Genomic DNA, 20834 nt, shown 5'->3' with positions numbered 1-20834 from the left:
CTAAGCATTACTACTTTTTAAAAATGTAAATTGTACAACAAACTGTGAGTATACCTAATGTTTAAAACCAAATAATGATGTAATTATATCATTTCTTTCTAAAAAAATAATTGTTCAGATACTAACGGACCAAGCTTTCAGAAATATTGTGGATTTTTGTTATCGACTATAACTGATAACTGTGATTTTTATAAAACAATTTTAGGTTAGAGTTTTCCTAGATCGATAGATGACTTTTAAGCGCTTTAAGGAATTAATACCGTTTTCGAAAGAAAATAAACAATATTTTCTTTAAAAACTTGCTCCAGACTAGAAAAACTTGCTCTAGACTAAAGCAACTTTTTCTATAAAAACTTGCTCTAGATTAAAGCAAGTTTTCCTATAGAAACTTACTCTAGACTAGAGCAAGTTTTCCTATAGAAACTTACTCTAGACTAGAGCAAGTTTTCCTATAGAAACTTACTCTAGACTAGAGCAAGTTTTCCTATAGAAACTTACTCTAGACTAGAGCAACTTTTCCTATAGAAACTTACTTTAGACCAGAGCAAGTTTTCCTATAGACTAAAGCAACTTTTCCTATAGAAACTTACTTTAGACTAGAGCAAGTTTTCCTATAGAAAGTTACTCTAGACTAGAGCAAGTTTTCCTATAGAAACTTACTCTAGACTAGAGCAAGTTTTCCTATAGAAACTTACTCTAGACTAGGGCAAGTTTTCCTATAGAAACTTACTCTAGACTAGAGCAAGTTTTCCTATAGAAACTTACTCTAGACTAGAGCAAGTTTTCCTATAGAAACTTACTCTAGACTAGAGCAAGTTTTCCTATAGAAACTTACTCTAGACTAGAGCAAGTTTTCCTATAGAAACTTACACTAGACTAGAGCAAGTTTTCCTATAGAAACTTACTCTAAACTAGAGCAAGTTTTCCTATAGAAACTTACTCTAGACTAGAGCAAGTTTTTCTATAGAAACTTACTCTAGACTAGAGCAAGATTTCCTATAGAAACTTACTCTAGACTAGAGCAAGTTTTCCTATAGAAACTTACTCTAGACTAGAGCAAGTTTTCCTATAGAAACTTACTTTAGACCAGAGCAAGTTTTCCTATAGACTAAAGCAACTTTTCCTATAGAAACTTACTTTAGTTTTCCAATAGAAACTTAATCTAGAATAGAGCAAGTTTTCCTATAGAAACTTACTCTAGACTAGAGCAAGTTTTCCAATAGAAACTTACTCTAGACTAGAGCAAGTTTTCCTATAGAAACTTAATCTAGACTAGAGCAAGTTTTTCTATAGAAACTTACTCTAGACTAGAGCAAGTTTTCCAATAGAAACTTACTCTAGACTAGAGCAAGTTTTTGTATAGAAACTTACTCTAGACTAGAGCAAATTTTCCTATAGAAACTTACTCTAGACTAGAGCAAGTTTTCCTATAGAAACTTACTCTAGACTAGAGCAAGTTTTCCTATAGAAACTTACTCTAGACTAGAGCAAGTTTTCTATAGAAACTTACTCTAGACTAGAGCAAGTTTTTCTATAGAAACTTACTCTAGACTAGAGCAAGTTTTTCTATAGAAACTTACTCTAGACTAGAGCAAGTTTTTCTATAGAAACTTACTCTAGACTAGAACAAATTTTCCTATAGAAACTTACTCTAGACTGGAGAAAGTTTTTCTATAGAAACTTACTCTAGACTAGAGCAAGTTTTCCCATAGAAAATTGCTCTAGACTAGAACAAATTTTCCTATAGAAACTTACTCTAGACTAGAGCAAGTTTTCCTATAGAAACTAACTCTAGACTAGAGCAAGTTTTCCTATAGAAACTTACTCTAGACTAGAGCAAGTTTTCCTATAGAAACTTACTCTAGACTAGAGCAAGTTTTCCTATAGAAACTTACTCTAGACTAGAGCAAGTTTTCCTATAGAAACTTACTCTAGACTAGAGCAAGTTTTCCTATAGAAACTTACTCTAGACTAGAGCAAGTTTTCCTATAGAAACTTACTCTAGACTAGAGCAAGTTTTCCTATAGAAACTTACACTAGACTAGAGCAAGTTTTCCTATAGAAACTTACTCTAAACTAGAGCAAGTTTTCCTATAGAAACTTACTCTAGACTAGAGCAAGTTTTCCTATAGAAACTTACTCTAGACTAGAGCAAGATTTCCTATAGAAACTTACTCTAGACTAGAGCAAGTTTTCCTATAGAAACTTACTCTAGACTAGAGCAAGTTTTCCTATAGAAACTTACTTTAGACCAGAGCAAGTTTTCCTATAGACTAAAGCAACTTTTCCTATAGAAACTTACTTTAGTTTTCCAATAGAAACTTAATCTAGAATAGAGCAAGTTTTCCTATAGAAACTTACTCTAGACTAGAGCAAGTTTTCCAATAGAAACTTACTCTAGACTAGAGCAAGTTTTCCTATAGAAACTTAATCTAGACTAGAGCAAGTTTTTCTATAGAAACTTACTCTAGACTAGAGCAAGTTTTCCAATAGAAACTTACTCTAGACTAGAGCAAGTTTTTGTATAGAAACTTACTCTAGACTAGAGCAAATTTTCCTATAGAAACTTACTCTAGACTAGAGCAAGTTTTCCTATAGAAACTTACTCTAGACTAGAGCAAGTTTTCCTATAGAAACTTACTCTAGACTAGAGCAAGTTTTTCTATAGAAACTTACTCTAGACTAGAGCAAGTTTTTCTATAGAAACTTACTCTAGACTAGAGCAAGTTTTTCTATAGAAACTTACTCTAGACTAGAGCAAGTTTTTCTATAGAAACTTACTCTAGACTAGAACAAATTTTCCTATAGAAACTTACTCTAGACTGGAGAAAGTTTTTCTATAGAAACTTACTCTAGACTAGAGCAAGTTTTCCATAGAAAATTGCTCTAGACTAGAACAAATTTTCCTATAGAAACTTACTCTAGACTAGAGCAAGTTTTCCTATAGAAACTAACTCTAGACTAGAGCAAGTTTTCCTATAGAAACTTACTCTAGACTAGAGCAAGTTTTCCTATAGAAACTTACTCTAGACTAGAGCAAGTTTTCCTATAGAAACTTACTCTAGACTAGAGCAAGTTTTCCTATAGAAACTTACTCTAGACTAGAGCAAGTTTTCCTATAGAAACTTACTCTAGACTAGAGCAAGTTTTCCTATAGAAACTTACTCTAGACTAGAGCAAGTTTTCCTATAGAAACTTACTCTAGACTAGAGCAAGTTTTCCTATAGAAACTTACTCTAGACTAGACTAGAGCAAGTTTTCCTATAGAAACTTACTCTAGACTAGAGCAAGTTTTCCTATAGAAACTTACTCTAGACTAGAGCAAGTTTTCCTATAGAAACTTACTCTAGACTAGAGCAAGTTTTCCTATAGAAACTTACTCTAGACTAGAGCAAGTTTTCCTATAGAAACTTACTCTAGACTAGAGCAAGTTTTCCTATAGAAACTTACTCTAGACTAGAGCAAGTTTTCCTATAGAAACTTACTCTAGACTAGAGCAAGTTTTCCTATAGAAACTTACTCTAGACTAGAGCAAGTTTTCCTATAGAAAATTGCTCTAGAAAATCGCTCTAGACTAAAGCAACTTTTCCAATAGAAAATTGCTATAGACTAGATCAAATTTTCCTATAGAAAATTGATCTAGATTAGATCAACTTTTCCTATAGAAAATTGCTCTAGACTAAAGCAACTTTTCCTATAGAAAATTGCTCTAGACTAAAGCAACTTTTCCTATAGAAAATTTATTTAAACTGGAGCTCTAGTCTAGAGCCAAAGTTATCTATAAAAACTTTCTATTGTGTAGAGCAAAGCTTTCTATTGTTTTCATTTCCTTTCGTAACTTTTCCCTGGATGTTAATGATCTTGTGAATTATAATTAAGGTTGTTCATGTATGCATTGTGTTAAATATTAAGGATGTTCGTGGAAAGTGAGTTTAAAGCTTAATGAATGTTTGAATGAATTTTGAATATGAATTTGAAAAGCTTTTAAAATCTTGAATATTAGTTTGTTACTGATTTTTAAATTTACTTTTTTTTACCATTTAAGGTTTTTAAAACTAGTTATTGTTTTTTTAATGTATTATTAAAATTCTTTAACCTTTTTTTATTAATAAATATGACAATTAAATCTAAAACATTTAATTATTTTTTTAATAAAGTCAAATAGTTTTAATTGTTTTAAGTCTAAAAAGGGAGGGATTTTATGGTAATTTTTTTCAAATTGGTAGTTTTTTTTAAAATGTGTTTAAGTGGTCTTTAGTTATTTGTTGTTTTATTAAAAAAGTGGGAAAAAGTGAAATATTTTATGAAAGTTTTAAGCACTTTTTTGTTAAAGCTTTTTTATGAAAAAATTTCTACTACAAAGAAATTTCTTGAAAACCTATTTTTCATTTGCAGTGTAAATTGGTGTTTTCTTAATGCTTTATTGTTTTAAATTATTTATTTAATTAAACTTTTTTTGTAAAACCTGCGGTTGATTGGCTTTAAGTGCTTAAATTGGTTTTCTTTTGCTGTTTTTTTAGGTGCTTTTCTTTAAAGTGCTTTTAAAATTTATTTTTAAATATTTTGTTTTCCTTTAATAGGTTTTGTTTTTTTTTAATATTAACTTTAGTTTAAAGTTCAAAAACTTAATTTATTTCTTTTAAAAACTATTAAAAATTGTTTTTAAATTTTTCTTTTTGAAATAATTTTTATTAATTTTTTATTTTTTTTTTTTGTTTCTTTCACAAATTGTCTATATTTCCACAAAATTATTTTTTGGGCTTCTTTTTAGCGCTAGAAGATTTTTTTGTATTGTTGATTTCTGTTCTAAAATAATTAAACAAATTTTTCTTTTTTTTTAACATTAATTAAGTATTTTGAGTCTTTTTTTTTTTTTTTTGCCAAATCCTAAACATAAATCAATAAAATAAAGTTTTAATTCAATAAACTAATAAAAACTAAAACAAATATTTGCTAAAAAAACAAAAAGTAAAAATAAATAAAACAATTTTATAACAAGTGCTTTTTAAATAAACTTTATTTAAACTAAAAGTACAAATCATACAAGTTTTTATAATGGTTTTTTATTTGTGTTGGTTTTGTTCAACTTAAAATTATATCACAAATTATTAATTAAAAAAAGTTGTCGTTTTTATGTTGTGTTTAAATCAATGAAGTTTTGTTTTAATGTGTAAAAAAAATATGTGTCCTTTTTCAATAATTGCTGATGGAATGTGGTTTTAAACTTCTAGACTAGAGCATCTTTTTCTACAAAAACTAGACTAGAGAGCAGCTTTTTCTATAAAAACTTGCTCTAGACTAGAGAGCAGCTTTTTATATAAAAACTTGCTCTAGACAAGAGCAACTTTTTCCATAAAAACTTGCTCTAGACTAGAGCAACTTTTTCTTTAAAAAACTTGCTCTAAACTAGAGCAACTTTTTCCATAAAAACTTGCTCTAGACTAGAGCAACTTTTTCTATAAAAACTCGCTCTAAACTAGAGCAACTTTTTCTATAAAAACTCGATCTAAACTAGAGCAACTTTTTCTATAAAAACTTGCTCTAGACTAGAGCAACTTTTTCTATAAAAACTTGCTCTAGACTAGAGCAACTTTTTCTATAAAAACTTGCTCTACACTAGAGCAACTTTTTCTACAAAAACTTGTTCTATAAAAACTTAGTCTAAACTACAGCATATTTTTCTATAAAAACTTGCTCTAAACTAGAGCCACTTTTTCTATAAAAACTTGTTCTAAACTAGAGCAACCTTTTCTATAAAAACTTGCTCTAGAATAGAGCAACTTCTTCTATAAAAACTTGCTCTAGACTAGAGAGCAGCTTTTTCTATAAGAACTTGATCTAGACAAGAGTAACTTTTTCTATAAAAACTTTCTCTAGACTAGAGCAACTTTTTCTATTAAAACCTGCTCTAGACTAGAACAACTTTTTCTATAACAAATTGCTGTAGACTAGAGCAACTTTTTCTATAAATACTTGATCTAAACTATAGCAACTTTTTCTTTAAAAACTTGCTCTAAACTAGAGCAACTTTTTCTATAAAAACTTGCTCTCGACTAGAGCAACTTGTTCTAGATTAGAGCAACTTTTCCTATTAAAAACTTGCTCTAGACTAGAGCAACTTTTTCTATAAAAAACTTGCTCTAGACTAGAGCAACTTTTTCTATAAAAAAATTGCTCTAGACTAGAGCAACTTTTTCTATAAAAAACTTGCTCTAGACTAGAGCAACTTTTTCTATAAAAAACTTGCTCTAGACTAGAGCAACTTTTTCTATAAAAACTTGCTCTAGACTAGAGCAACTTTTTCTATAAAAGACTTGCTCTTGACTAGAGCAACTTTTTCTATAAAAGACTTGCTCTAGACTAGAGCAACTTTTTCTATAAAAAACTTGCTCTAGACTAGAGCAACTTTTTCTATAAAAACTTGCTGTAGACTAAAGCAACTTTTTCTATAAAAACTTGCTGTAGACTAAAGCAACTTTTTCTATAAAAACTTGCTCTAGACTAGAACAACTTTTTCTAACTAGCTCTAGACAAGAGCAACTTTTCTATAAAAACTTGTTCTAGACTAGAGCAACTTTTTCTTTAAAAAACTTTTTTCTTAAAAACTTGCTCTAGACTAGAGCAACTTTTTCTATAAAAACTTGCTCTAGACTAGAGCAACTTTTTCTATAAAAACTTGCTCTAGACTAGAGCAACTTTTTCTATAAAAACTTGCTCTAGACTAGAGCAACTTTTTCTATAAAAACTTGCTCTAGACTAGAGAGCAGCTTTTTCTATAAAAACTTGATCTAGACTAGAGTAACCTTTTCTATAAAAACTTGCTTTAAACTAGAGCAAATTTCTATAAAACCTTGCTCTAGACTAGAGCAACTTTTTCTATAAAAACTTGCTCTAAACTAGAACAACTTTTTCTATAAAAACTTGCTCTAGATTAGAGCAACTTTTTCTATAAAAACTTGCTCTAGACAAGAGCAACTTTTTCGATAAAAAAGTTGCTCTAGACTAGAGCAACTTTTTTTATAAAAAACTTGCTCTAGACTAGAGCAACTTTTTCTATAAAAAACTTGCTCTGGATTAGAGCAAAAAAAAAAACTTGCTGAAAACTAGAGCAACTTTTTCTATGAAAACTTCCTCTAGTCTAGAGCAAGTTTTCCAATAAAAACCTGCTCTAGTCTAGAGCAAGTTTTCCTATAAAATCTTCCTCTAGTCTAGAGCAAGTTTTCCTATAAAAACTTCCTCTAGTCTAAAGCAAGTTTTCCTATAAAAACTTCCTCTGGTCTAAAGCAAGTTTTCCTATAAAAACTTCCTCTAGTCTAGAGCAAGTTTTCCTATAAAAACTTCCTCTAGTCTAGAGCAAGTTTTCCTATAAAAACTTCCTCTAGTCTAGAGCAAATTTTCCTATAAAAACCTTCTCTAGTCTAGAGCAAGTTTTCCTATTAAAACCTCCTCTAGTCTAGAGCAAGTTTTCCTATAAAAACTGCCTCTAGCCTCTAACCAAGTTTTCCTATAAAAACTGCCTCTAGTTTAGAGCAAGTTTTCCTATAAAAACTTCCTCAAGACTAGAGCAAGTTTTTCTATAAAAACTTTCTCTAGTCCAGAGCAAGTTTACGTATAAAAACTTCCTCTCATTTCTTATAAAAACATCCTCTAGTCTGGAGCAACATTTCCTATAAAAACTTCCTGTAATCTAGAGTAACATTTTCGACAAAAACTTCCTCTAGTCGAGAGCAAGTTTTACTTAAAAAAAACTTCCTCTACACTTTGCTCTAGTATGGAGCCAAAGTTTTCTATAAAAACTTGCTCTTCTACGGAACATTGTTTTCTATAAAAACTAGATCTAGTTTGGACCAACTTCTAGAAAAACTTTTCCTTTAAATATTTTTTAATTTTTTTTATTTTCCTTTCGTTGCAGGTTTTATGAAAAAGCCGAATCCCTTTAAAAGGTAAGTCCAGAAAACGTTGATTTTTATTATAAACCTTAAAATGATTTTTAGAAAACGAGATTTTATAAATCTCAAGAAGTAGATCTTAAAATGTCAAGTAACTGCTATTACAAAACTGCCTTTAAATTTAGGTTTTTTTATTACTTTCTTTATAATTAAAGCAAATAATTTAAATTAAACAAAAAATGGTCTACTTAAAAATTAAACTTAAAAACTGAAAAAAAGAGAAATATAAATAAAAAAATTAAATAAATTTAAGTATAATAAACAAAGAAACAAAAAGGCAAATTATTAAAAAAAAACATTGCTCTCTTTTTTTCACATTAACTTAATAAATAAATTACAAAGATGTTGCAAACCCAGAAAATTTTGTTTTAAAATAAGTTTGCCTTAAATTAGTTATTAGTACATTAAATTAAATTTAAACAAATAGAATTTATAAGAAAAAAAAATTTACATTTAAACAAACATAATTTATGCTCTCTCGGGTTTTTGCGTTTGTTTTTCATCTCTTTTACTATTTGGTCTTTTTATAAAAACAACAAATTATTATAAAAACAATAACTTAACAAATGAACTGAATAGATTTTTATTAAATAAATGCTCTCTGCTTGCTTGCTCACTCACTCATTTGCTTTCACGTATGTTCCTTTGCTTGCTCGCTCATTTTTTTCAAAATTTTCTTTTGTTTTGTAAAAAAAAAACTCCTCCTATTTTCTTATCAAGAACTCAAAATTGTTTAATTATGTTTAAATTTTATTTAAATACGTTTTATTACTTGTTTTTATTTGTATTATTTTAGTCTAAAGAAATTTAATTAGATTTTTTATTCAACAATCTTCCAGCGCTTTCGTTTTGTCATACGAAATCCAACTCGGAACGTGTTTTATACATTTTACGTTCCATTGTCCTTTCGAACCATTTCTTAATCTCGGCCACAATTAGCACTGACGAGGTAAGCGAGAGTAAAAATAATATATCATAGGCCGATAAGGCCTCAGTTTGAAATACCATTTGTAAAGGGGGGAAATAGATGACCAACATTTGGCCAATTATGGAAAAGCCCACAGCCAATAGGAACATTTTATTAGAAGTTAGGCCTATAGTGAAAACACTTTTAGTTTGTGAGCGGCAGGAGAGAGCATTAAACATATCGAAGAATACAAAACAGGTAAAGGTCATAGTTGTGTCACGCTTTGTCTTACCCAAAGAACCATCCACCATTTCTCTTTGGAATACCCACAAGGTGCCCAAGATAATAATGCTGGCACTTAGTAAAACATTAACTATCACCGATTTGGTAATCATGGGTTGTTTAACATTACGTGGTTTCTGCTTTAAGACATCATGATCTACGGGTTCCACACCTAAACTTTGGGCTGGTGGTCCATCCATTATAATATTGATCCATAGTATCTGCATGGCATTTAAAGGATTAGCTATGCCCATTAGGGTGGCCAAGGCTATAAGGGAAAGGGCAGCAATAGAAGTACTCAATTGAAATCTTACAAAGTTGCGTATATTATAGAATATAGCTTTGCCTTCCTCTATAGCAGCTCTAAAATCACAAAAAAGAGAACACATTATAAAAAATCCTTACTTTAAGTCCCTACCTCTACTTACATTATAGTGTGAAAATCATCATTGACCAATATCATGTCGGCCGCTTCTTTACACACATCAGTACCATTTTTACCCATGGCTATACCAATATCGGCTTTCTTCAAGGCCACTCCATCATTTACACCATCACCAGTCATGCCCACTATATTTCCAGTCCTTTGCAATGACTTTACAATTGCCAATTTATGTCTGGGTGATACACGATAGAATACACTCACATTATTGGCGACTTTGTCTAATTGATGTTCGTTCATTTGATCCATTTCTTGACCCGAGAGTGTTTGATGGTGTATGGTATCGATACCAATGAGACTGGCTAAAAAGAGAAAGAAGAAAAGAAATTTATTAGAACTGAAGTACAACTAGAACTGAACCAGAACTGAACTAGAATTGAAATAGAATGTGACTATAAAACTGGATTAGAGCAGAACTTGAACGGAACTAGAAAGGAAATAAACTAGAACGGAACTGAACAAGAACTAGCTAGAATTGTATTAGAATTGAACTAAAACTAAACTAGAACTGAACTAAAACTGAAATAGAACTTGAAATGAATTAGAACTGTACTAAAACTGCACTAGAACTGAACAATAAGAGAACTAGAACTGAACTGAAACTTAATTAGAAATGAACTAGAACTGAACTAAAACTGAATTAGAAACTGAAGTAGAACTGAACTAAAACTAACCTAGAATTGAACTAGAACTGAACTAGAACGGAACTAGAATTGAACTAGAACTGAACTAGAATTGAACTAGAACTGAACTAGAACTGAACTAGATTGGAACTAGAACTGAACTAGAACTTAACTAGAACTGAACTAGAACTGAACTAGAACTGAACTAGAACTGAACTAGAACTGAACTAGAACTGAACTAGAACTGAACTAGAACTGAACTGGAACTGAACTAGAACTGAACTAGAACTGAACTAGAACTGAACTAGAACTGAACTAGTACTGAACTAGAACTGAACTAGAACTGAACTAGAACTGAACTAGAACTGAACTAGAACTAAACTAGAACAGAAATAGAACTAGAACTGAACTAGAACAGAACTAGAACTGAATTAGAACTGAACTAGAACTGAACTAGAACTGAACTAGAACTGAACTAGAACTGAACTAGAACTGAACTAGAACTGAACTAGAACTGAATTAGAACTGAACTAGAACTGAACTAGAACTGAACTAGAACTGAACTAGAACTGAACTAGAACTGAACTAGAACTGAACTAGAACTAGAACTAGAACTGAACTAGAACTGAACTAAACTAGAACTGAACTAAAACTGAACAAGTACTGAACAAAATCTGAAATAGAACTGAACTAAAATTGAACTATAACTGAGCTAAAACTGAATTGATTTAGAATTGAATTATTATATTTTAGTAAAAATTTAAGGTCTTTAAATAGTTTTATTTATAAAACTCGGTCTTTTTGTTTCAGTTAGTTTTCCTTCCTTTTCCTTCTTTACTTTCAATTACACCTTTTTCCTATTCTTTATATATGTATACATCTAACATTATGATTTCTATTAGCATTGTTCTGACTGTGACATCCACAGTAATAGAAAAAAAACTGCAAGAAAAATGAAAAATATTTTATTACCATAATCGATTTCGTTCGTTAAGGTTACACGGTTTACGTGTACACCCACCTAGTAATGATGTCTCGAGGGACTGGATACAGGAAACTTAACCAAACATTATAAAGTAAACAAAGACATAACACAAAGATTACGTAGTCGGATAGATGAGCAAAAAAAAAAACCAAGAACTACAATGCAAAAAACTGTATTAATATGGTAAAACTACAAAGTATGTTGTTGCAAGGATGATTATTTAAAGGAGAAAAGCTACGAGTGGAGACAAAGCGAAAAAAATCAACAATTGACATCAGGAGTTTTAGTACGATATAGAAAAAAGAGGTTTGAAAACCCTGGGAGTTTAAAGTTTAATAACAACGACTTTAAGAGGCCTTATAAGGATAAAGATATAACTTACTAAACCAAAACTGAACTAGAACTTAACTAGAACTGAACTAAACTAGAAATGAACTAGAACTGAACTAGAACTAAACTAGAACTAAACTAGAACTGAACTAGAACTGAACTAGAACTGAACTAGAACTGAACTAGAACTAGAACTGAACTAGAACTGAACTAGAACTGAACTAGAACTGAACTAGAATGAACTAGACTGAACTAGAACTGAACTAGAACTGAACTAGAACTGAACTAGAACTGAACTAGAACTGAACTAGAACTGAACTAGAACTGAACTAGAACTGAACTAGAACTGAACTAGAACTGAATAGAACTGAACTAGAACTGAACTAGAACTGAACTAGAACTGAACTAGAACTGAACTAGAACTGAACTAGAACAAACTAGAACTGAACTAGAACTGAACTAGAATTGAACTAGAACTGAACTGAACCAGAACTGAACCAGAACTGAACCAGAACTGAACTAGAACTGAACTAGAACTGAACTAGAACTGAACTAGAACTGAACTAGAACTGAACTAGAACTGAACTAGAACGAACCAGAACTGAACTAGAACTGAACTAGAACTGAACTAGAACTGAACTAGAACTGAACTAGAACTGAACTAGAACTGAACTAGAACTGAACTAGAACTGAACTAGAACTGAACTAGAACTGAACTAGAACTGAACTAGAACTGAACTAGAACTGAACTAGAACTGAACTAGAACTGAACTAGAACTGAACTAGAACTGAACTAGAACTGAACTAGAACTGAACTAGAACTGAACTAGAACTGAACTAGAACTGAACTAGAACTGAACTAGAACTGAACTAGAACTGAACTAAAATTGAACTAGAACTGAACTAGAACTGAACTAAAATTGAAGTAGAACTGAACTAGAACTGAACTAGAACTGAATTAGAACTGAACTAGAACTGAACTAGAACTGAACTAGAACTGAACTAAAACTGAACTAGAACTGAACTAGAACTGAACTAGAGCTGAATTAGAAATGAACTAAAACTGAATTATTACTGAACTAGAACTGAACTGTAATTTATCTTGAACTAAGGAGTTTTTAGGAATGATTTAAGTAAATATTTCGGCTAATGATTTTAGAGTGTTTAAAACCTTTATGTTGGTTTAGTTTCCGTTTTCCTTAGAATAGGGTACTTGAAAGAAATTTGCAGACGACATCAAACAGAAACAGTGAACATCAGCAACAGCTACAAACAACTAATGATGACAACTTTAATTTAAAATGTAAAACAACATTATAAAAGGATAACGAGGTTTATATACATTTCTACCAAAGCAAAATAAAGGTATAAGAAAGGAATTAAAAAAAATACAGGAAAAAGAGAAAAATATTGAAAAATATATATAGAGACTAACCCTATAGATACAAATTTTATCTGTATTTTTATACTTTAAAACCTTACTAAAAAGGTGGGGTTTCTGTGAAATTTTAGATTTTTGTGTGCAAAAATATCTGTTATCCTTTTTTTTTGGCAACAAATCTAATTATTACTTCCGTATCCTTTTTCCGAAACTTACAGCCTTTTCGCAGTTAATTTAGTTTATGTAGCTGTATTTAATTTAACATAAATATATCTACATTTTGCTGTTTAAAAAAAATTTTCCATTTATTTCCGCCCCCGGTCCTTTTAATAATTATTATAAGCCACCCATTTTTGTTTGTGTTTCAAATTTTCCTTATTTATGTTCAATATATTATTGTGTTTAGTAAAATGTTATTGTAGTGACAGCGGGGTTTGGATTGAATATATTATTATTATTTAGTTTAGTCATACTTTTCACATATCAAACTCAATTCATTTTCAATTAAAATGTTACAAATTTATTACAATTATGCATGTTTGTCTTTATGTATATTTATTTGTTTGCTTATCGAGTGTGTATTTAATTTTGTTTATATTTGCCCCTGATGATTATTGTTTGTACTGTGTCAATACCAGTATAAATGTATCTGTATCTCATCATCATCAATATGTATTCTAAATATATTGAGTACAAAAAGTAGAGAAGTAAAAACAAAAAAACACAACAACACAAAAGTGACTGACAATCATCAGCATTCTCATCATAGAGAATTGTGTTAATAATTGAAAAGGTGGATGGCAAACTGAGAACTTAGGGAGTGGGGTAATGGGATAATATGGAGGAATGATATATGTCATAAAGACCAAGTTTTAATGGAAAAATAGAAGTATGTAAAAGCTTGAAAATTAAAACAAACATTTTACTATAATTGAAGTAAACTAGACCTGAAAAGGAACTGAATTAGAACAGAACTAGAATAGACCTAGAACAGAACTAGAACAGAACTTGAACAGAACTAGAACAGAACTAGAACAGAACTAGAACAGAACTAGAACAGAACTAGAACAGAACTAGAACAGAACTAGAACAGAACTAGAACAGAACTAGAACAGAACTAGAACAGAACTAGAACAGAACTAGAACAGAACTAGAACAGAACTAGAACAGAACTAGAACAGAACTAGAACAGAACTAGAACAGAACTAGAACAGAACTAGAACAGAACTAGAACAGAACTAGAACAGAACTAGAACAGAACTAGAACAGAACTAGAACAGAACTAGAACAGAACTAGAACAGAACTAGAACAGAACTAGAACAGAACTAGAACAGAACTAGAATAGAATTAGAACAGAACAGAGCTAGAACAGAACTAGAACTAGAACAGAACTAGAACAGAACAGAACTTGAACTGAGCTAGAACTGAGCTAGAACTGAGCTAGAACTGAGCTAGAACTGAACTAGAACTGAGCTAGAACTGAACTAAACTAGAACTGAACTAGAACTGAACTAGAACTGAACTAGAACTGAACTAGAACTGAACTAGAACTGAACTAGAACTGAACTAGAACTGAACTAGAACTGAACTAGAACTGAACTAGAACTGAACTAGAACTGAACTAGAACTGAACTGAACTGAACTAGAACTGAACTAAACTAGAACTGAACTAGAACTTAACAGAACAAGAACAGAACTAGAACAGAACTAGAACAGAACTAGAACAGAACTAGAACAGAACTAGAGCAGAACTAGAACAGAACTAGAACAGAACTAGAACAGAACTAGAACAGAACTAGAACAGAACTAGAACTGAGCTAGAACTGAACTAGGACTGAAGTAAAACAAAAATCAAATAATAATTTCAGAATCTGTGTATAGCTTTAATTCCTAAGTATTTAAATTCTTATCAATTCACTTTTAATCTTCGTTTTCGTTGAGAAAAAAAAAAAATTTTCCAAATGATTACAAGTTCTTTTTACTGAACTATCAGTATTTGCTTGAGGTCCTTCTCGAATACTCATACAATATTTGCATGTCCTTTTGAATGTCTACATATGTATATGTATATTTAAACACAGCACATTTTTCGTAGCTCTACTTTCAGTTGCCTGTAATTTTAATAAAGTTTTTTATTCCCTCACATATTGTTGTCATTGGTTAAATTTGGTTTGTCATTTTTACAGCAAACACTTCAAACCAAAAATTTCTTTTGTTAAAGGTGAAAATCAACAGCAATTTCATATATAAAAGAGAACATGTATGCTTCTGTAATAACAAATATTGGGTTTCAACACAATTCGTTTTGGAAAAAAGGAGCAGAATAAACATAAAGACTACCAGGATAAAAATAAAAGCTTAAAAAAAGAGGACAAACAATATTTACGTGATATTTTATACGATTGTATGAGTTTTTTTTTATTTGGGGTACACCACCGTCTTTTATTCGCGTATTATGTTTTTCCAGTTTTTTATTTCACAGTTTTTTTTTTGCAGTAATTGTTACTGGTGCAACTATTGCTGTTGCTGCTATTGCTACAACATGCCATCACGAACGGATGTAATACATATTTCCTGTTTCGTTGGCACTCAGGGGTTTCCTTTGGTTTTTGTATTTTAGTTTTTTTTTAGATTTTTAAATTTTTGTCAAGATATGTTTCTAGCTAAATTTCTTTAATGTTGTTTTTTACGTGTTAATTTTTGTTACACGTAACTTTGTGAGATGACGTGTGTTAGGATATTTAGAATAAAATTGCAGGAATTTATGTAAAAGTTAAATACTTTAACATGTCTTTTAGTGGATTAAAAATTCTAGTTTAGTTCTAGTTCAGTCCTAGTATAGTTCTAGTTTAGTTATATTTCAGTTCTAATTCAGTTCTAGTTCAGTTCTAGTTCAGTTCTAGTTCAGTTCTAGTTCAGTTCTAGTTCAGTTCTAGTTCAGTTCTAGTCAGTTCTAGTTCAGTTCTAGTTCAGTTCTAGTTCAGTTCTAGTTCAGTTCTAGTTCAGTTCTAGTTCAGTTCTAGTTCAGTTCTAGTTCAGTTCTAGTTCAGTTCTAGTTTCAGTTCTAGTTCAGTTCTAGTTCAGTTCTAGTTCAGTTCTAGTTCAGTTCTAGTTCAGTCTAGTTCAGTTCTAGTTCAGTTCTAGTTCATTTCTAGTTCAGTTCTAGTTCAGTTCTAGTTCAGTTCTAGTTCAGTTCTAGTTCAGTTCTAGTTCAGTTCTAGTTCTAGTTCTAGTCTGTTCAGTTCCAGTTCAGTTCTAGTTCAGTTTCTAGTTCTGTTCTAGTTCTAGTTCAGTTCTAGTTCTGTTCTAGTTCTGTTCTAGTTCAGTTCTAGTTCTAGTTCTGTTCTAGTTCTAGTTCTAGTTCTAGTTCAGTTCTAGTTCAGATTCTAGTTCAGTTTCTAGTTCAGATCTAGTTCAGTTCTAGTTCTAGTTCTAGTCAGTTCTAGTTCAGTTCTAGTTTCAGTCTAGTTCAGTTCTAGTTCAGTTCTAGTTCTAGTTCAGTTCTAGTTCAGTTCTAGTTCAGTTCTAGTTCAGTTCTAGTTCAGTTCTAGTTCAGTTCTAGTTCAGTTCTAGTTCAGTTTAGTTCAGTTCTAGTTCAGTTTTAGTTCAGTTCTAGTTCTAGTTCAGTTCTAGTTCAGTTCTAGTTCAGTTCTAGTTCAGTTCAGTTCTAGTTCAGTTCTAGTTCAGTTCTAGTTCAGTTCTAGTTCAGTTCTAGTTCAGTTCTAGTTCAGTTCTAGTTCAGTTCTAGTTCAGTTCTAGTTCAGTTCTAGTTGAGTTCTAGTTGAGTTCTAGTTCAGTTCTAGTTCAGTTCTAGTTCAGTTCTAGTTCAGTTCTAGTTCAGTTCTAGTTCAGTTCTATTTCAGTTCTAGTTCAGTTCTAGTTCAGTTCTAGTTCAGTTCTAGTTCAGTTCTAGTTCAGTTGTAGTTCAGTTGTAGTTCAGTTGTAGTTCAGTTGTAGTTCATTTCTAGTTCAGTTCTAGTTCAGTTCTAGTTCTTCTAGTTCAGTTCTAGTTCAGTTCTAGTTCAGATCTAGTTCTGTTCTAATTCAGATCTAGTTCTGTTCTAATTCCATTCTAGATCAGTAATAGTTGAGCTTTAGTTTAGTTCTTCTAAGCAAAGTCTTTAAAATTTAGTTTTCAATATCTTCTTAAAGTTTCTAACAAAAATACTCCTCATGTCCTTTTCTTATATAACAACCTTTTCCCTATAACCTTTAACGCTCAAACTATTCATTTTATCAGTTCATGAGCTTGTTTAATTGAAGTTTTTATGTTGAACATTATTTTCAGATTTGCTAAACTTGCAACATGAGATACATACTTAGTTTTTTCTTTGATAAAGAAAGAAAAAAATACTTGAAATTTCTCAAAAACTTAAACGCACATAACTAAACATCCTTCTCTGCTTTTCCTCAGTTAGAAAAAAAAACAAGTAATTATTTTTGCAATCAGTAAAGAATTTTTATGATGTAAGAAGAAACTGTTTGAGAGCAAATGAAATTGTGAAAATTGTTAAGAAAAATAATATATTGAAAATATATTATAGAAAATACGTACTTATACTATAATGAAAATAAACGCTAAATACAGAAGAATTCTTTGAAATAAAGAATAATTTGTATTTTCTGTTTGATAATAAATAAAACAAGAAGAGTGCTTGAGTTTTTATAATGAAATCAAAGAAAAGGTGACCAGAGATCAAGGTATAATATGATAAGTTAAAAAAAAACTTGTATTTAATTCAGATTTCGTACAGTTCCTGTTTAGTTCTAGTTCAGTTCTAGTTCAGTTCTAGTTCAGTTCTAGTTCAGTTCTAGTTTAGTTCTAGTTTAGTTCTAGTTCAGTTCTAGTTCAGTTCTAGTTCAGTTCTAGTTCAGTTCTAGTTCAGTTCTAGTTCAGTTCTAGTTCAGTTCTAGTTCAGTTCTAGTTCAGTTCTAGTTCAGTTCTAGTTCAGTTCTGGTTTAGTTCTAGTTCAGTTCTATTTCAGTTCTATTTCAGTTCTATTTCAGTTCTATTTCAGTTCTAGTTTAGTTCTAGTTCTAGTTCAGTTCTAGTTCAGTTCAGTTCAGTTCTGTTCAGTTCTAGTTCTAGTTCAGTTCAGTTATAGTTCAGTTCTAGTTCAGTTCTAGTTCAGTTCTAGTTCAGTTCTAGTTCAGTTCTAGTTCAGTTCTACTTCAGTTCTAGTTCAGTTCTAGTTCAGTTCTAGTTCAGTTCTAGTTCAGTTCTAGTTCAGTTCTAGTTCAGTTCTAGTTGAGTTCTAGTTCAGTTCTAGTTCTGTGCTAGTTCAGCTCTAGTTCAGTTCTAGCTCAGTTCTAGTTCCGTTCTTGTTCAGTTCTAGTTCAGTTCTAGTTCAGTTCTAGTTCAGTTCTAGTTCAGTTCTAGTTCAGTTCTAGTTCAGTTCTAGTTCAGTTCTACTTCAGTTCTAGTTCAGTTCTAGTTCAGTTCTAGTTCAGTTCTAGTTCAGTTCTAGTTCAGTTCTAGTTCAGTTCTAGTTCAGTTCTAGTTTAGTTCTAGTTTAGTCCTAGTTCCGTTTTAGTTCTAGTTCCGTTTTAGTTTAGTTCTAGTCCAGTTCTAGTTCAGTTTCAGCTGGCCACCTAAACTCTACTCTAAGAACTTTTCAAAAAATACTATTCGTGCTAAGATGCTGTATATGTTTTTATCGGAAGTTTGAAAAAATATAAATTAAGCAAAAAATAAAGGAAAAAGTGCATTGAAAGAAAACAGCAGCAAGCGTACCAGGAAGAAAAATGAGAAAAATAAAACAACAGCTCATTTTCTCTCACACATTACAAATAAACTGCTGCAGCACAGTCAAAGTGTAGATGATAACATAAAAAAAATCTAGCTTTTTATACTTTTTGCTTGTTTTTTTTTTTTTTTTTTTTTTTTTTTTTGGAGCCCTTTAAATAAAATACTACTACCACTCATCATCGGTACTTTTGCTCAATAACGTGTGCTGGATATTGTTGTCGTCCTTGTTGCTTTTGCAGCAGTTTGTGTTGTTAATAACAGCCATCAGTTTTAGGTACTTATGACAGCAGCACAGCAGTAGTTGTAATTGTAGTGCTACATATAGTGACTATCAACAGCTATAGCAGAAAATAAAAACAAAAGGGTTTGTGTCTTGCATAAAGTGCAATGCAACAACAGTTTTTAATAAAGCTAACAAAAACAAATTTGCTCTTCTAAAGTAAGAATTCTTACCAAGGAACAATTTTTAGTTTATTGTTTTATTTGTGTATTTTAACAAAAACTAAAATAACAAATGAAGGTTTATTTCTCATAAAAAAAAAACGTAAAAACTGAAAGGATCGTTTTCTATGTAGTGGTGAGTGTGTGTGGGAGAGTTTTTTCTTCATTTATAGTTTTGACTAGTTTATTATTGTTTTTATATTTATTTTGAAAAAAGTATTAGAAAAAAAGAAAGCAACTGAACGAAGAAAACAAATCATAAAGAAACTTGGGTAAAGCTACATGCAAACTTGCTCCTAAGGCAACAGGGATGGAAAATTAACTTTTAAGTTCAGTTGTAGTTTAGATCTAGTTCAGTTCTAATTCAGTTTTAATTCAATTCTAGTTCAGTCCTAGTTCAGCTCTAGTTCAGTTCTAGCTCAGTTCTAGTTCAGTTCTAGTTCAGTTCTAGTTCAGTTCTAGTTCAGTTCTAGTTCAGTTCTAGTTTGTGAGGTCTGTTATAGTTCAAAATGTTTTCTGGGTAGATATGTTTGAATAAATTCTAAATATTATTTAGTTTCACTCTTTTGAATTTAGTGTCATTTGTAAAATAAAAATTTCAATGTAGGAAAATTTCATTGTAAAACATTCTGTTGAACATATTAGTTGCCATAGAGATTTTGCCTTTAATTTTTGAAAAGTTTTAAGAAATAATATTGGAAGGAACGAGATTGTTAAGAATCTAAATTCGTTGTTGGTAAGATAATTGTAAAGTCTTTTGTTAAGTTAACTAACTGTTCAGAAATATCGTTACGAATTTCAGATTACATTTGATGGGATTTTCCATTCAGTATTGGGAATCAGCGCCTTCAAGTGAAGGCACATTCAGTTTTTAGTTAAAGGAAACAGGAAAGGCATTATCTAACAATTCTTGCTGATACTTTATTTGGACAATCATACATATTGGGTTTGGTTTGGTCCAGAGACCAAATCATTAATTCATATTTGTCGAAGATTATTTTATTTAATTCTGCATGCCTGTATTTTAATTCATTTTGAACCTGAATATTTACCCTACAAAGTCAAATCCGATCAAATTTTCCTACACGTTATTCAAAGGATAATTCTGGAGAATATTAGAAGGATTTATCTATTATAATACATCTATTTTTTTTAATAACGGATATTTTCATATTTGTGACTATTGATGTTAACCTGTTATGACCTTTATGGGTCAACAGAGATCGGTAATAACTTTGAAGTATGTCTCTTAAATGTCTATAATCTCATATGCCTTTGTTCTGTATAACCAATTTTGTTTGTATAATTTGTTTTTTTTTTATCAATTCAATTTTAGTTTTATTTAAATTTTGTTGTCATTTTGTGAATTTTGTTTATATATTTCTCTGTTAAAAATATTGTTAACATTTTTCATATTGAACTTAACATTACACATAATATCTAATTTTACATAATGAGAAAGGAACTTTAAGATTGCATCGAAATACCAACATTTTACATCCATGGACAACAGGCCTGCTGTATCATCGGATCCGAAATTGGTGAGTGATTTTCTTTTATTTATCTAAATATGTTCTGTTTCTCATTTTTACTTACAAACATAATCACACAAAATTTCAAATAATGTTAAAGTAACATACTGTTACTATTTTTCATATTAATTTAAATTCTATAATTTTTTCTATATGTTATCATTAAATTTTAAATGCTAACATATTCATGTTGTTAACATAATAAACTAAAT

At 30.5% G+C, this 20834-nt stretch overlaps 1 protein-coding gene across 1 annotated transcript in view; it reads right to left on the bottom strand.

Annotated features, from left to right (window-relative positions):
- Positions 1–7465: 7465 nt before the first annotated feature.
- Positions 7466–20834, bottom strand: part of LOC119611344 (calcium-transporting ATPase type 2C member 1-like) — a 46451-nt gene continuing 33082 nt past the window's right edge. The window contains exons 2-3 of the mRNA XM_037966891.1: positions 9567–9882; positions 7466–9501 (exon numbers count right to left, since the gene is read on the bottom strand). Coding sequence (XP_037822819.1) covers positions 8802–9501; positions 9567–9882 — 1016 coding nt within the window. The 3' untranslated portion in view covers positions 7466–8801. The remainder of the gene's footprint in view (positions 9502–9566; positions 9883–20834) is intronic.

This window comes from Lucilia sericata, unplaced genomic scaffold, assembly GCF_015586225.1.
Source record: "Lucilia sericata isolate MDLA Ls3-8-SP2 unplaced genomic scaffold, ASM1558622v1 Contig001424F_arrow, whole genome shotgun sequence".
NCBI lineage: Eukaryota > Metazoa > Arthropoda > Insecta > Diptera > Calliphoridae > Lucilia > Lucilia sericata.
This window is presented reverse-complemented; position numbering and strand designations above follow the sequence as displayed.